Below are 17,263 nucleotides of genomic sequence, written 5' to 3' on the forward strand. Positions count from 1 at the left end.
GTGTGTTTATCTTTCAGTGCTGCATGTTTTTCAACTTCTCTAATTGAGTATTGCAAACCACTTACTGCTGCAGCTAAGGATAATGCAGATTAGGATCTAGTAATGTTACATTGCAGAATAAATGAGATAATGTATTAGTGGTAAACAGTAATTGTAAATGAAAGTTCTGAGTTCGTCACCATATCAGGGAAGTTCTGAGTTCATCACCATATCAGGAACTCTTCATTTGAGTGTTTTTAGTAGATGCTGTCTTCGACTTGTGTCAGTTGAATTTATGGATGATAGAAGTTTTAAAAATCAGAGCACAAAAGAACAGGACTTCTAAAATCTTTCAAAACCTCTTTTTAGGTAACACCTACAATATCCCAATTTGCTTGTGGCTGCTGGACACCTACCCTTTCAACCCCCCAATCTGTTTTGTTAAACCCACTAGCTCAATGACAATAAAGACAGGGAAGCATGTTGATGCGAATGGAAAGATATACCTTCCTTACCTGCATGAGTGGAAATACGTAAGTATAAGGAACTTGGAATTGTTAAATTCTCTTCTGACTTTCTTTAGATATTTGTACCATTTATAACAAAAAGCAGTCCTATTTATTTGTCATCTTAAACCATTTATTTAAAGAATGCAACTGCTTGTTGTTTGTAATGTCTTAAAGTTCCAACTGTTGTGTTCTCTGTTGCCTGGTTAATTTAATTTAGCGGCAGCTTGTCTGATTAAACAGTGCAGCATGGGCTTCCTTGCCTGGCAGAACACTGATATGAAGATAAGAATATTTACCGTGAGATAAGAGTATTTACTCAAGGCAAATTACAAATTCTGGCTGATATTAATCTCTGATGAAAATGGACTGCTGCATGAGCATTTGGACTACTTTAGGCAAACTTTGCTGGAGCTCTGAGTATATGTATGTATTTGCTTTACTAATAAAGTCATTGAGCAGTATAGGTTTCAGAGAAGTTTTGACCAAAACATGGATGTTTAAAGAAAATAAAATATTCTGACAAGGTCAGAAGAACTTGACAAGATGTGCAGTTCTATCAAAAGTGATTAGCAGCAATAAATGTAATAAACATGGGTGGTAGTTCAGCACTTGTGTGGGAATAGTGGAAAGATCAGCACTTAGGTCCCGCCCAAGCAGGAGGATCATTGAAGATGCAGATAGAGAGGGTGGTAAGAATAAAATAAACTTGTTTTTTGGATTACTGAGTGGATTGTAGAGGTAAGAAAATCAAGAAATAGGGTGCTTAAACTAGTACTGCATTCGCGAAGCTTGCCTTTATTTCGGAGAAATGAAATCATTCCTATAAAAAAGTAGTTATAAACTTTGAGAAAACCAGTATAGCTATACTTAAAGGACATTTATGTGCAACTCCTTAAATGGGCTAGATTATTTTCTGTTGAACCATTCTGAACTGGAGCAAAAGCTGTATTGTATTAACTTGGAATGTCTCAAAACTTTGTGATGTGTGTTTTGTTTTTTTTTTTGTTGTGTGGAAGAGCTGATTTAAGCTTCAAGAAAATATTATAATCCATCATTGTGCAGTCATCTGTAATCATTTATTGCCGTATGGTTGATATGGCACCACATGCTCACCAGGTTATTCTGGAAGTAAATGCTAAGAATTGTGTATTTCTCTATACTGTTTTGAAAACCAGTTAGCTAGGTTGCAATCTGTAAAGGAATCCATAAAGAAAGTTAAATATACATGTGCGTGTTTGTGTACATGCATACAAACAGATGAAAGGATGGCTTTTGGAAGCTGATAGAATGGTACCGTGTCGTTGTTAGAGTAAGGTAAACTATCTGCCAGCAGAAATCAACATCTGATTCGTTTATCCTCGCAGCCTCAGTCAGACTTGCTGGAACTGATTCAAGTTATGATTGTGGTGTTTGGTGAGGAACCTCCAGTCTTTTCTCGGCCTACTGTTTCGGCAGGCTACCCACCATACCAGGCAACTGGCCCACCAACTAGTAAGTGGTTGTGGTTACTGATTTCCACAAATGCTCCCGTTAATATTCTGAAGTGTGGTGGTGGTTTTTAATTTGTTGAGAAATTATATTACACTAAAGTGGCTTTCTGTACTGATGGGTAATGAATTCGCTTGTGCTGTGCCAGACCTTTTTGATCTGTTGGAAGAATTTGTGTTGTTTTTTTTTTTTTTGTGTGTGTGTTTGGAAGCAGGGGAAAAATCAAGGTTGTATTGGCAGGGGGGAAGCAGAAAAAGATAACAAAACAAACAAACAACACACATACTTTCACTCCCCCCAAATCAAAACTGCTAATGTGTCAACATTCAGGGATATACATATATACATATATACATATATACATTCAGATAACTGTATCTTAATGTTTTTTGTATTTTGATAATACATCTCTGTATGCCAAAATCCTATTGCTTGTGTTGCCCATGTGCACAATCATATTTGTTTAGCTGTTAGTAATTGTTGGCTGAAATGAAAAGAAAAACCTGCTTCAGGTTTTGAATGAATGAAATGAAAAGAAAAACATAATTTTTCAGGCTTCTCTGTTAATTTGGTACTCTGACTTAGGATGTGTTTTATTGCAAAAATCTTAATATTTTAAATATTATATTTTATATATTAAACAGCTAAAATTTTAATATTTTTAGTTTATAAATTTCTGGAAGCAACTTTATTTAAAGACTGAGGATAGGTGGGGAGGAGAGAAGTGGGAAACAGAAAAGAGATAACTGAATTGGATGGGAAGAAAACAGTAGAGTAGAGCTATTCATGAAAGACTAGGGGGGAAGCAGATAAGCTGCAGAGTATTTAATGGTATTATAACAGTTCTACATAATTTGTTGGTAAGCTGATTTTAGTTGGGGTTATATTTTTGCAGTTTTTAAGGCTGTGTGTGGTTTTGAATGAAATAAGTCTTTTATCAGATCATAGTTGCATCTAAAAAAAATTAGTCATTACAATTCACAGAAAAAAACTTTATATTAAGGTCTTAGTCTCTCTAACATATGAGAAGAGAGGTAGCAAACATAAATAGGACCATTAGAGTTAGGTGGCTATAGGTAAGTGTTTGGGGCTTTTTAACTTGTCCAGTGCTAACCTGCCTGACCATAGGAGCACTAGATAACAAACAAGCTGTTGTGATTGTCCAGGAACAGCAGGTGTCAGCACAGTGCACTTCTAGTGGAAGCTGTGACCTGTACTGTGCTTCCAGGGAGGATCATCAACTGAAACATCACACTGCTTTGTTCCTTTGTAGTTACTCATGACTAGTATAGTTGAAGTAATTTTAATGAAAATATTTCAGAATTTTTGTATTATTAATAGCTGCTTAGATTTATTACAGTATTGCTTGACTCATTTTTTCATTTTAAAGACAATTGGTCACATTTTTAAGTTCTAGATAATGCTGTTTAAGAAGTGAAGCATTTTAATTAAAAAAACATAAATCCTGAATTATTTGGAAGTTATTGAAGATGTAGGTAGCTAGGGAGGCTTAAAAAAAGAAATAAAGGTAAAAAGGTAATATTCTTAAGATTACTATAACTATGTAGTAAATTATAATAATTTTTAATAATAGAATCGTCAGATTTCTAAGAAGAAACTTGAAATTACTACGGCTGTGTTAAAGCCTTAGACATTTATATTTGTTGATAATTTTTTTAATAAGTGTAACTTCTAAATGGCAGAAATTGCTAAATAGTGTGATTGGATTGTTAAACAGCTAATCAACCGTTAAGCCTACTCTGAAGGTACTTAAATTATATGCTCGTAATTTAGTGAGTAGGGAACAATGACTCCTTGGAAAGGTTATTTTTTCTCATCCATAATATAAAATATGGAGACAAAATTCATCAGGTCTGTCATCTTTAACTGATTCAAAGATCAAAGCCGAAATTCCTTTAAGTGGTATATTCTTTATTGCAGCGCTGGATGCACGGGGGATCTCTCCACCTATCGTGCATACCTAAAGCGGAAAGCAGTCTTGAATTTATACAATCAATCTATCAATATTCTACAAGCACCTATACATATGCATTACCTATCCCCGCCTTCCCTCGCTTCTTATGCTAATTAGCCTTTTGGCACCTTGCGCCTGCGTAGAGCCTTCCAAGAATTGTGGGCAGGGGTCTTTGGGACGTGGGCAGGGGTCTTTGGGAGGAAGACCCCGAGTCTTCCTCACAGTGTACTTTTCACCTTTGGTCAGGAATTTGCTGAATTGGCAGGTTTCTTAATTGCAAGAGCTGGTTGTTGCTAATTCTTCCGTTTGTTGTATCTTTATAATGAATTCCAATGTCCAGTTTTGAGATTTATAGTCCTTACGTTTGTTTCTCTGTCCGTCTGCTGCTTCCTTATCATGAGTTTCAGTGTCTTGTTTCGAGATATACAGTCCATGTCTGGGGATTGTCCTTGCCTCCCCAGTGCCTCCCCAATACCTCCTTAATCAATCCCCCCTTTTCTTTTCCCATGCAAATTCTTTTGCATCAGATACTTTCATTATTTACAGTAACACAACAAAGCAGGCATCTAAACAACATGCACACAAATATTCCTAACACTACTAATGCGATTAGAGCAATGAACACTTGTTTCAGCCATTGAAAATTGGGCAACCAGGAGGTTAACTTATTCCATATTTCACTAAAACTCCACGAAAGATCATCTTTACTGATATCATGTAGGACCCTTGTCTGCTTCCATATTTCTTCCAGGTCGGTAGAGATCCTTCCACTCTGATCTACATACACACAACAACTTGTGTTTATTACTGTACAGACTCCCCCTTGAGCGGCCAGTAACAAGTCTAGGGCCATCCGATTTTGTAATACTACCTGTGATAAACTAGATATCTCTTCTTGTTGAGCCTTTATAGCATCCAGAGTTTTGTTTTCTAACTTCTCTATAATTGCAGAAATATTAACTATTGCCTTTTCCAATTCACTCACTCCTAACCATGGGATAAACCATCGCACAAAACTATGAAAAGCGGTGTGTCTCTCTATCAATGGATTGTTAATTTTTCGTCTGATTCTCCGCATATGATTTCTCAAGTAGGCTCGAGGCACTACATCGTGTACTGTCATATTGGGGACTACCGCTCCAAGAGTGCAAGTTCCCTTCCAATTCTCGGGCAAGACCTTACAGGCTGTATCATTGCATAGCCAATACCACCCTTTTCCTTCTGGTACTGGCCAGCTGGTTGAATTTGCCCAACTGCTAGTTGTACTAATATCAATTTTTCGATTACAAGATGTCTGATTCCCCACATAAGTAGTACCTGTATTTATACAATCCTGTTTTCCCATACCCTTAGGCGGGTTACACCTTTGTACACATACATAGTAAGATTCCAACGGCACGAAGCTACTAACTTCTAGTTCCAAAACTTCTTCATATTTTCGACCCCAAGATGTGTTTTCCCACAAATTAGTCCAAGATAAGTTTGCAGGCAACGGAATCCCGATTAACGATACACCCTTATTCCCATGCTGTGGCAGATGGGTGCATACCCAACAGTTCGTCTTATTAGTTACTTGAGAAATTGTTTGTATTAAGGTCAGGTGTAAGTTCTCATCCCAAGTTGCCCACCCCGAATCCGAGAACCGCACCCCTGCAATCATTAGGATCTGGAAAACCGTAATTTTGTTGGTCCAATTGGAGTGGTGGTCTATATTCTCGCCAGGACCTTCTTCACCCTTGAATTGTGGATCCAAGCTGCTTGCTTCTTAATCTTAATGGCGGTGTGTGTTGTCAGTAATACTTGGTATGGTCCCATCCACTTTCCTTCCATTTTTCCTGTAGGGGTTGTCCTGAAAAAGTCTTTATATATATATATAATTCCCGAGCTTAAAGGGGTGGATTGGTTGATCCAACCCTCTAGCCCTGGTCCCTAAAACAAATTTATGTACTTTATTTAATTGTTTCTGAAGTTCAGTTATATAAGCATATAAATATTCTGATCCTAACTGCGTTAGGTCCTCTCCACTAAATAGAAATTGCTATGGCCTTCCATATAAGATTTTGAAGGGACTCAAATTCCCTTTTATTCTAGGTTTAACTCTAATTCCAAGTAATGCTAAAGGGAGGGATTGAGGCCATGACAAATTAGCTTCTTATCCAATTTTAGCTATTTATTGTTTAATTAAATGGTTCATTTTTTCTACCTGTCCACTTGCCTGTGGTCTATAAGGGGTATGCAGTTGCCAATCTATCTTTAGAATCTTACTTATCTGTTGTACCACTTGTGCACAAAAATGTGAACCTCTATCAGAAGACATTGCTACTAGAATCCCAAAGCATGGTATTATTTCATTTAACAAGACTTTAACCACTTCTCTTGCTTTGTTTGTTCGACAGGGAAAGGCTTCAGGCCTTCCTGAAAACGTGTCAGTCAGAACCAGTAATAATGATACCCCCCTTTTCTAGGGAGTTCTGAAAAATCAATTTGCCACTGTTGCCCCGAATAATTTCCTTTACCGATTATTCCAAATTTTATTCTATTCTTGGTATTGGGGTTATTGTGTAAGCAAATGCTACATTGTTGAGTTACTTGTTTTATCATATCGTCCCACTAATGTCTGACTCAGGCTCTTATGCAGTGTGCCAGCTCCCCAGTGCGTTTTATTGTGTTCTGTAAGAACTATGGGCCATGTCAAACTAGAGGGTATTACTATGTGGTTATCTTTTAAATATACTCATCCATCTGGCTTCATTTTACCTTTCAAATCTTCAATTAATTTTAAGTCTTCTTTTGTATAATTTGGATATAGTTTGGATTTTACCATCTGGTATCAAAGACAATGCCTTCACCTCAGTTATTTCAGCTGCCTGCTTAGCCTCTGCCAATCGATTTCCAATTTCAAAATCGGTGTTCCCCTTTTGGTGTCCCTGACAATGCATGATAGCTACCTTTTCTGGTTGTTTTACAGCCTCTAACAATTTTAAAATTTCTTCAGCATACTTTGTGTTTTCACTGAGCAGTCAGCAATCCATGTTCTTTCCAAATTGCTCCATGAGCATGTACCACGCCGAATGTATATTTAGAATCTGTCCAAATATTTACCCTTTTTCCCGCTGCCAGTTCCAATGCTCTCGTGAGAGCAACTATCTCCGCCTTTTGAGCTGATGTTCCAGGGGGTAAAGGCTTAGACTCGATTACCTGCTGAGTAGTTGTTATAGCATATCCAGCTTTACGTTGTCTTTGCATAACAAAACTGCTCCCATCCGTGAACCAAGTTTCTTCCGCATCTTCCATGGGCTCCTCCTTAAGGTCTGGTCAGCTGGAATACACAGTCTCTATAGTTTCTAAACAATCGTGAATCACAGGCTGTGCCGGAGCATCACTAAGAAAAGAGGCTAGATTCACAATATTAGTTATCACAATTTCCACGTTGTCCTGTTCTACCAATATTGCTTGATATTTCAAAATCATCAATTCTTGTTTAAGTTGTTTAAAGACTTTTTGTGCTTCTCCAGTCCAGACTAACTTTGACTGGTTAATCTTTATCAATTCACATAGAGGCTTTACCAGTAGTCCATAATTATAAATCCAAAGGCGACACCAACCTGTCATTCCTAAAAAGGTTTGTAGCTCCTTTACCATTTGAGGTTCTGGAGTCTGGCAAACGACTTCCTTATGTTCAGTTCCTAGTTCTCGTTGTCCTTCCGAAATTTCAAATCCCAGATAGGTCACACTTTGTTGAGCCAGCTGGACTTTCTGTCAAGAGACTTGATATCCATTTAAACCCAGAAAATTAAGACGACTTATAGTCCATTGAATACAACTCCCTTTAGTCTCAGTAGCTATTAAGAGATCATCTACATATTGTAACAAAGCACCTTCAGTGTCCGGAGGCATCCATGTTTCGAGTTCCCTTGCTAATTGGTTTCCAAAAATAGTGGGGCTATTCTTGAATCCTTGAGGTAGTAATGTCCACGTAAGCTGCGTCTTTCTGCCTGAATCGGGATTTTCCCATTCAAAGGCAAATAGGTTTTGGCTTTCTGTGGCTAAGCCTAGGCAGAAGAAGGCGTCTTTTAAATCCAGTACGGTAAACCAGACTTGACTATTCTTTAATTTAGTCAGCAAAGTATAAGGGTTTGCCACTACTGGATGTATATCCTCAGTGATTTTATTTATGGCCCTCAAATCCTGAACTAGCCTATAGCTTTTTCATCTGCCTTTTTAATTGGCGATATGGGTGTATTGTATTCTGATTCGCATTCAATCAATAATCCATACTGTAAAAATTTATTATCTCTTTAATTCCTTTCCTATCTTCTATCCTCAAAGGATATTACTTAACCTTAACGGGTTTCTCTCCTGGCTTTAATTTAATAATTATTAAGGTCACATTTTTACCTCTTTCAGGGGTTTCAGTAGCCCAAACTCCTGGACATACTTGATCTGTGATCTCTAAAGGTATTTCACTTTTAGGGTCAGTTTGTATTAGTGCCAAGCTTAACACATTTGTTAGTTGTTCTTCTCCTATACTTAATTCCATTTTCCCTTTTTCAAAGACAATTTCTGCTCCTACTTGCTCTAATAAATCTCTACCTAAGAGTGCCCATGAGGAGCTAGGCATATATAAAAATCTGTGTATGCCCCATTGTTTCCCTAACTTGTACTTCAAAGGTTCACAAAAATAAGCCTTTTCGGTTACACCTTGTCCTGGTTTCAGTTAGAACAGAGTTAATTTTCTTCCTAGTAGCTGGTGGAATGCTGTGTTTTGGCTTAGGATGAGAAGAGTGCTGATAACACCCTGATGTTTTAATTGTTAAAGAGCAGTGCCCATACCAAGCCAAGGACACCTCAGCCCCCCCCCCGCCCCGTCCTGCCAACAGGCAGGCTGGGGGCGCAGCAAGAGCCGGGAGGGGACAGACCCAGGACAGGCGACCCAAACCAGCCAGAGGGGCATTCCATACCATCCGACGCCAGGCCAAACAATATATAGGGGTGGCTAGCCGGGGGGAGGGGGCCGGACCGCTCGGGGCCAGGCCCGGCATCGGTCAGCGGGCGGCGAGCAACCGCACCGTGCATCACTTGTTTGTACACATTATTAGTAGTGGTACTATTATCATCATTGTATTATTATTATTATTATTATTATTATTATTATTATTATTATTATTATTATTTTGTCTTATTAAACTGTCTTTATCTCAACTCACGGGCTTCACTTTCCATTTCTCTCCCCCGTCCCAGAGAGGGAGGGGGAGGGTGAGCAAACGGCTGTGTGGTGTTTAGCTGCCGGCCGGGTTAAACCACGACACATCTTTTACCCTAACATAATAATTCTGTGAAGGCATTAATGCTTGATTTAGAACTGAATATGTTGCCCCATATCAATAAGAAATTTCACTTCCATTCCTCCCCTAGCTTCATTATAACCAGTGGAGGATCCGCTAGGGTAGATTCCCCAAGTCCCCATTATTCCTGTTGAAATCAGGGGTCGATTACCCTAGGAAAAGGCTAGTCAATTTGTCCTCCGAAGCCAGGTCCAAACCGTTTTGTTTTATTTATTTATTTATTTATTTATTTATTTTCATTACATTTCAGAGTTGGTCCAAAAATTCCATAGGGGTTTCTTTTAGACCTTGTTGGAAGCATATTCTCAATTCCCAACTCATCCAGGTTTTTAGTATTTACTTAACCGTTCATAATTTTCAGGATGATTCGGGTCTTAGTGGGGGTCAGTCAGGGGAATGCAATTGTCCACAGTTCCCTGAGCGGTCCCATCGGCAATCTGAGCTCGCACATGAACTCAGGTTGTTTTAAGAGTTAACTGGTTTTCTGTTTCTGTGACAACTCTCTCGGACCCATCATGGTCCCTTTGCCCCAAAGGGCTAACACCCATGATTTTAAGATCTCTGCCTCGGGCAGAGGCAGAACTATTATCATTCCTACATCCTCTTTCCCTGCTCATTCAACTTCAAACACCTTTAACACTTTCAACAACCCTTTTAACACTTCCTTTATCTTTCTCCAGCCTGTACTTCTCTAATGCCATCATCAAAGGCTCAGTCAGGGGCCAACTTAATTCTGTACCTTTTCCCACCAAGATGCTGAAACATCAGTATACAACATTTCATCCTGTTCTGCTTCTCAAAAAAACAACATTAACTGTAACAAAATATTATAGTTTAAAGTTCCATTTAGGGGCCACTTTTCTCCACATTCCAGCTTATAAAGCGGCCACCGCTGATTACGATATTTTATCAATGTTTTCCTGTTCACACTTCCACCGGCAGATCCTCCAATATCCTTCCAGTGACTTAAAACACATCCTAACACACTTTTCTTTAAAATTTCACTGCTTGTTTGCCCCCCCATTTTCCAGTTTACACTTTCAGAATACACATGTTACTTACAAAAGCATATCACAAAACGTATCACTCACAAAAATACGGGCACGCAATATCTTTCAGTAGCAATGTCACAAAACTACTATTACCAGCAATATTGCCAAAATCACAATAACAATAGTCAGAGTCAAATTCCACATGCGATAAGTCAGAAAACCGAACTGTGTAACACCGTAACGATATCTCTCTTATAACAATGCCACGAACCTACTATTACCACCAGAAAAATAGCCAAAATCACAGTAACAATAACCAAAGTTAAATACCATACTCCATGAGTCAGAAAACCGAAATAGACAACACAATTCCAGATGGACCTTAAAGCGAGCTCTTTCCTTAAGGTCCCCAAATATACTTTTGGTGCTTACCACAAAGTATATACCAAACACTGCCTCGCAGAAGATCACCTTCTGACTTACAGACAGTTCCAGATACAGATGGACCCCAAGGTCCCCAGATATACTTGTGGTACTAACCACAAAGTATATACCAAATACTGTCCTGCAGAAGTCACCTTCCGACTTACTGGACAGTCCCAGATGACCGGCCTACCAGAAAACCAAACCAGAATAAAGAATATACTCACTTACAATGATGGGGTCCTTGTCTGCCTCCGCAGTGATCCGGTGAGTCGAGGAGTCCCTCCGGGAAATCCCGGGGGTACCCTAGGGAGTCCTGTCCCCAGCGGGTCCTGCGGTCCGGCAGAGAGGTTGTCCCATCTGGGGTGCCAGATTGATTCAAAGATCAAAGCCGAAATTCCTTTAAGTGGTATATTCTTTATTGCAGCGCTGGATGCACGGGGGATCTCTCCACCTATCGTGCATACCTAAAGCGGAAAGCAGTCTTGAATTTATACAATCAATCTATCAATATTCTACAAGCACCTATACATATGCATTACCTATCCCCGCCTTCCCTCGCTTCTTATGCTAATTAGCCTTTTGGCACCTTGCGCCTGCGTAGAGCCTTCCAAGAATTGTGGGCAGGGGTCTTTGGGACGTGGGCAGGGGTCTTTGGGAGGAAGACCCCGAGTCTTCCTCACAGTGTACTTTTCACCTTTGGTCAGGAATTTGCTGAATTGGCAGGTTTCTTAATTGCAAGAGCTGGTTGTTGCTAATTCTTCCGTTTGTTGTATCTTTATAATGAATTCCAATGTCCAGTTTTGAGATTTATAGTCCTTACGTTTGTTTCTCTGTCCGTCTGCCGCTTCCTTATCATGAGTTCCAGTGTCTTGTTTCGAGATATACAGTCCATGTCTGGGGATTGTCCTTGCCTCCCCAATGCCTCCCCAATACCTCCTTAATCATAACGCACCCATTTTTTGAGTTCTCTTGCTGTAGAGACTTTCTTATGCATTCATGATTTACTTAGTACAATTGCTCACTGCATTTTTAATTTGATATACTTTTTATCCATGCATTGGTGAATTTATATTTAAAATAATTAAGAAAATAAATATTCAGTGGAAGATGTTCTGACTAGCAATTGTAAGTAATGTGTGATGTTCTTTTCCTCCAAAAATATGTGAAATCCTTATTTTGTTTAGCTTCCTATGTGCCAGGCATGCCAGGTGGAATAACTCCCTATCCACCAGGAAGCACTGCAAACCCAAGGTAAGAACTATTTTAACCACTTTGCATTATCATTTACATAACAGATTGGTTTCTCTGAGCAAAATCTAGTCTTATTCGTATTCTGTTTCTTATGATGGATTTGAATCTCATCATTTATCACCTAATTGTTATGTTTGCAATGTGTGCTCATGAGTTAGGACAGAACTCTTGTCAATAGCCAGAAGAAAGTTTGAGAAAGGTATAGTTTTCTTACTGTTGTTTAAACTGTAATGTAGTTGTGTGACAATTATGTTTTCAAAATGATTACTTAACTCCACGTTCTCTTGCTTCACTTGTATAATGAATTTGATTTTATAAGGTTATGCTGATTGCTATATAAAGGCACGTACCCTCAACTGGGCAATTCAAGTAATTGGACAAAACAATTGTTGGATTAATGGGAACCTTCACGTGTTTTCTTCCTCTCTATGCCTGATCTTGTTTCACAGGCATTAAAAGCTGACAGTGAGTCACACCAGAGTACCTCCTGGTAATAGTTTAAAGAGTTGTTTAGAATGAACTGTTGCTTTCAACAATATTCTTTGGCAGTTAGAAGAGGAGCAGTTTGTACTTCAGCTTTGGCTCTGCTCTCACCATTAATGTTCCATTTTATAGCAAAAGCTGTTTATTACAGTGTTACAATTGCCATTCATAAAACTCTGCTAACCATATTTTCTCTGGGTATCATATTTGCACGTGCAGATCTGACTGTTGTGTGTATAAGTAAAGTTGATACGGCAGAGAGCTGTTGAAGAAATTAATGACTATCTTTTAGAAAATGAATATTTAACTTAGAATTTCACTTGGATGATCTTAGAACTTTTCAGCAAATACATATTGTTTTAAAGTGTACTTTTAGAAGGTAGATTTTTAGAAGATGAGAAATTCTTAGCAGCAGGAAGTCAAACTTACCCCCAAAAGGTTAAAATTGCAAAGACTTAAGAGGCACTTCATAATGTAATTACCATCTTTGTGAAGGTTTCATTTAAGTAGTTGTAAGTAGCTAATACTCTAGAAAAATACCTAAATCTTAAGTAACTAACAAAACTAATTCAGAGCACTCTAAGAGAACTTGAAGGGCACAAAATGATTTCAAAAGCGTTCTATTAATATGAAATAAAACATTTGCTTTTAAGTATGTTATGTAAAAGTGAAAATGAATAAACCTTTTCCAGAATGATTACAGTTCTTTCTTAGCAAGTAGCAAGATGCTGATTGCCTTCTACCTTAATGTTTTCACACTGCTTTTCTTTTTATTATTAACATCCTTATGTCCTGATTCTGTTAAGAGCATATGAGGAGTTGCTATAGTATGTAACATTTAGATTTAAGAAGGAAAAAAAATAGTAAGCATTGGGATGTATGTTTTAAGGAGTGAAAAACAGGGATTTTGACAAGTTCTAAGGGCAATTTTTTGCCTCCTAAATAGACCTATCTAAAGTGTTCTTAATGTATTTTGCGTAGCATTTTTGCATTTACATGAAACAGTTCAGTAGTCTTTCTGTTAATATTCTTATAATGTTAAAGATTGTTACAATTGATTTTTTTTTGTCCATTTGAAGTTAATTTATTAGTTTTGGGTAGCTTAGGGTTCTAGAAAGGCAAGATTGAGTGATTAAAGAGAAATTGGTATGGTCCAAATGCCTGACCAGGAAATAACTAGGTAGGGCTTCAGATAAAATGGTATCAAATTATATGAGAAAGACAAGTTGTGAAAGATGTTAATGTGAACAGGAAAAGAGAGAAAGTATAACGTGGCCTGCAGTTTAAGCATTTTATGATGTCAGTAAGTATTTAATATGGAAACATAAAGGTGATATGCTAATGTTATTTAACTATTTGTAAAATATCACCTATGCATATCTTTCTTTGTCAAAGCAGCTACCCAAACTACCCTTATCCTGGTGGTGTTCCGTTTCCAGCAACCACTAGTGTTCAGTACTACCCTTCTCAGCCTCCTGTGACTACTGTTGGTGAGTAGCTTTGAAAGTATCTCTTTGAATTGAAGCTTCCCACTGAAATTGATATGTAAAGACGGAAAATGGGAAAAGGAATTTATTGTTCTTAACCTGACCTTCTAAAATACTGATCTTGAATGAAAAAAAAAAGAGTTACTTGAAGAAAGAATATAACACATTTTGCATCCTTTGTCTTTCACTTTATTTACTCAGAAACTTGTTAAATTCCTGATTGTATACAATACATTGCATCTGCTCTCTGAGTATGTTGAAAAAACAGTGCATGTAACCACCCTAAGATGTTTTTTTCCCCCTCACCCATTAACTGTAGGTGACTTTTGATTGTATTGCTCTTCGTTCATGGTCTCAGCTTTTAAAAGTGCTTTTGTCCACACTTAGTCATCTACTAGTCTCAGTTTTTATATATACTTATACTTTTACTCCAAAAGTCCTAAAGCAGAGGTTTTCAATTAATTTGGAATGAGCTTGATTTTTACTGCATCTTTCTTCTTCTGCCTCTTTGCTTCGTGACATTACCTACTTGTTAGTAGGTAATATTCTTTCTTCCCTTCAGCAGCAAGACCTAGGATATTAACTTGGATCTTTTCCCATTTTGCTGCTTGGTTGCCTAGTGTTGGCAAAAACAAACCAGCTTGGTTTCTGTTCTGTCCTTCATTTTTAGTGTGAGTACGTGTAATGGATTGGGAACCGCTGATAAATATCTAATTAAGTAGAAAGGTGGTGCAGTGACTTTGCAATTGGGTAGTCCTTTAGGAGCAGTTACGTGATAAGGATACAGATGCTTCTGTCACCTTGGTCAGAAGATCAGCCATTTGTAATCTCTTGCACTGCAATTAAAACCCACATCCACAGGTTTTTAATTTAATGTGCAAGCTCCCAGTTATTTATACACGTTCATCACTCTAGAACCATGTGTATTTTGAGGCTTTAATTCACCTTCTTGGGAACAAAGCAAGCTCACAGATTGGCAAAGGAAGGAATTGGAAGGCACAGGAATTGGCTTCGACTTACTCTTAAAAAGAAATTGAGGAATTGTTTTGTTGTTCTACAACTTAGAAACAAGTCATATTTTGAATTTTTTGTGCCTCATCCTCCTCCTCCGTGTCCAAGTTATTTCAGCTTTCTGAATTACAGAAGTGTTCTCTGTTGGCTGTTTTAGAGGTCATTTCCACTCTTAGGCTATGTGTGTGGCTTCTTTACACTCTACAAGAAAGCTGCTGTTCCAGCCAAGGTGTACTCAGTGTTGAAGGGTTGCTGGCTCCTTGCAGGCTGGTAGTCCCCAGCAGCTCTCATTGTCAGACATGCAGCAGTCTGTTAGGAACCTTTCTAGGGAATGTCAGCTTTCTGCAGCATCTCTCGAAACAGATCCAGTTTTGCTTTTATGTGGTAGAGTTAATTTAAAATATAGATGTCATATTTAACTACTTTTCTTCCTTTTCATTCCCAGTGAAGATGAACAGAGGTGGAGTATCTGCCAAGTATTACAGCAGGCTTTTCACAGGTCTTGAGTTAGGTTATCTGGTATGTTGTAGTGCCGGATTTTATAGTGGCAATTTAACATTAGACAGCTTCCTTTGATGCAGCTAGGCAAAAGTCATGCACCTGCTGTGTGTGGTTTATCTCATGCAACATGAAATGCAAAGATGTCTCTTTAATCATCCAATGTATTTACAGTAAACTTCTTTTACTTTAAATTACAAACATTTATTTCCTATTCAGATTTTTTTCTGCTGTTGATAGACTATGATTTATCATGATAGCTTATTGGGAACATAGAAGGAGGTAAAATTGAGAATTTTGTTTGTATGGTGGCGGGGTGTTTCGTTTAGTGAGCTTAGTTTGGATTGAATGAAAATACAGAGTAGCTTTTTTTTATATATCTAATTGCCAGTTTTTCAAATAGTCCTTCAGTTGTTTTTGTTTTTTTTTCTTTCTTTCTGTTCCGTAATCTGCCATTAATTACCTGATGCAGTTACTAGTTCGTTGCTTCTCTAAGGTCATGTCTGAAACCAGACTCTGCCTGGTAAAGGTTAAGGGTTTCAGTGCTCTCTGGATTTACAGGCTTTGTGCCATAAAATCTTCCCTAGGCTGGGCTAATTATGGAAGTGACATAAAATGCTACGGGTTCATGCTCTTTAGGAAGACATATAGAATCTAACTGCTAGTCCTTCATACGTGCAAAGACATTTTTCTTACCTGTTAAGACTTGTATGAGAACTTTCATTGTTAGGTGTTTTTTTTCAGTCCTTCTTTATTGTTAAAGCAAACCTTTTAAAATATCTCATAGTGAGAAATATCAAAAAAAAAAAAAAAAAAAAAGTAGAATTGATTGCTAGGTATGGCGTTAGAGATTAATAATACTGTCTAAAGTGAACTTTATTATTTTAAAATTCTACAAATTCTGTTGCAATTTGTATGTAAGAAACACATTAGTAATCTGAGGTGTTGTTCTTTTTAGAAGAAATTGATACATCAGTAAGCATGATATGCATTTTTTCCTTTGTTACTCTTCTGTCAGTTGCATAGCTTTGTTTTTTCAAATATCTGGCATGGAATTGGTTTTGTGTACTGGAAGGCGGATGGGAATAAGAGGAAAAGGCATAGGGAGGGAAGAGAGTCGAATGTATGCAGTCTTGTTCTGCTTAGCAGTGGAGGTCCAAAAATTCTTTGGATGTTTTGAGGATTCTCGGAGATGTGTGGTCGTGTCAACATCTTGCTAGTATAACAATACCAACAGATACTCAAAATAATTTTTTCTATTATTTATTTATTTATTTAAAACAGTTATGCTCAGATCCTAACAGAAAACTGTTAATTTTTTGATTCGGATGCTTTTTTTGTCCTAAGGCAGAACTGAAATCTTTAGACAGCGTGTTCCAGATCATTGCTGATTATCAGGAGGATATGTACCCTACTCAAAGATACTCTAATGAGTATCAATACTCTAATACTGGTACAATCCAGCAACCAGTAGCCAATTCACACTCCCTAGAGCAATCAAAGATTTCCTGGTCTGCAGATAAGCAAAACTTTCTGAGGTCAATATTGAGAGTTTACCTTTTATTTTAAAAGGTGGAAGTTGCACAGACTCTTGAAATAAGGTAGTCTCATTGAAAGGCTGACTTGCAAAAGCAATAGGTAATATTTAGGTTTAAATGTGAAAGCCTCTAGTGTTTTAGAGGGTGAGGGACTAGTGAAATGTGTTAAATGTACTATTATTTATGGATGGAACTGTGATTTAATGAATTGAAATTACAAGTTGTACCCAGCAATCATCTACGTAGTAACCTCAATTACATAGCAGCCTCAGCTGCTGTTT

General features: G+C 37.8%; 1 protein-coding gene across 6 annotated transcripts in view; it reads left to right on the forward strand.

The window, feature by feature from the left end:
- The window catches only part of TSG101 (tumor susceptibility 101), a 28,477-nt gene that overhangs the window by 6,462 nt on the left and 4,752 nt on the right, over positions 1-17,263 (forward strand). For 3 of the 6 annotated variants that reach the window (XM_084522474.1, XM_084522470.1, XM_084522473.1), the window contains exons 4-7: positions 349-512; positions 1,853-1,979; positions 11,899-11,965; positions 13,847-13,938. In XM_084522474.1, the coding sequence (XP_084378600.1) occupies positions 349-512; positions 1,853-1,979; positions 11,899-11,965; positions 13,847-13,938 (450 nt within the window). Of the gene's footprint in view, positions 1-348; positions 513-1,852; positions 1,980-11,898; positions 11,966-13,843; positions 13,939-17,263 lie in introns of all 6 variants that reach the window. The other 3 variants (XM_084522472.1, XM_084522469.1, XM_084522471.1) reach the window with 1 other exon arrangement.

This window comes from Aythya ferina, assembly GCF_964211825.1.
Source record: "Aythya ferina genome assembly, chromosome: 5".
Taxonomy (NCBI): Eukaryota; Metazoa; Chordata; class Aves; order Anseriformes; family Anatidae; genus Aythya; species Aythya ferina.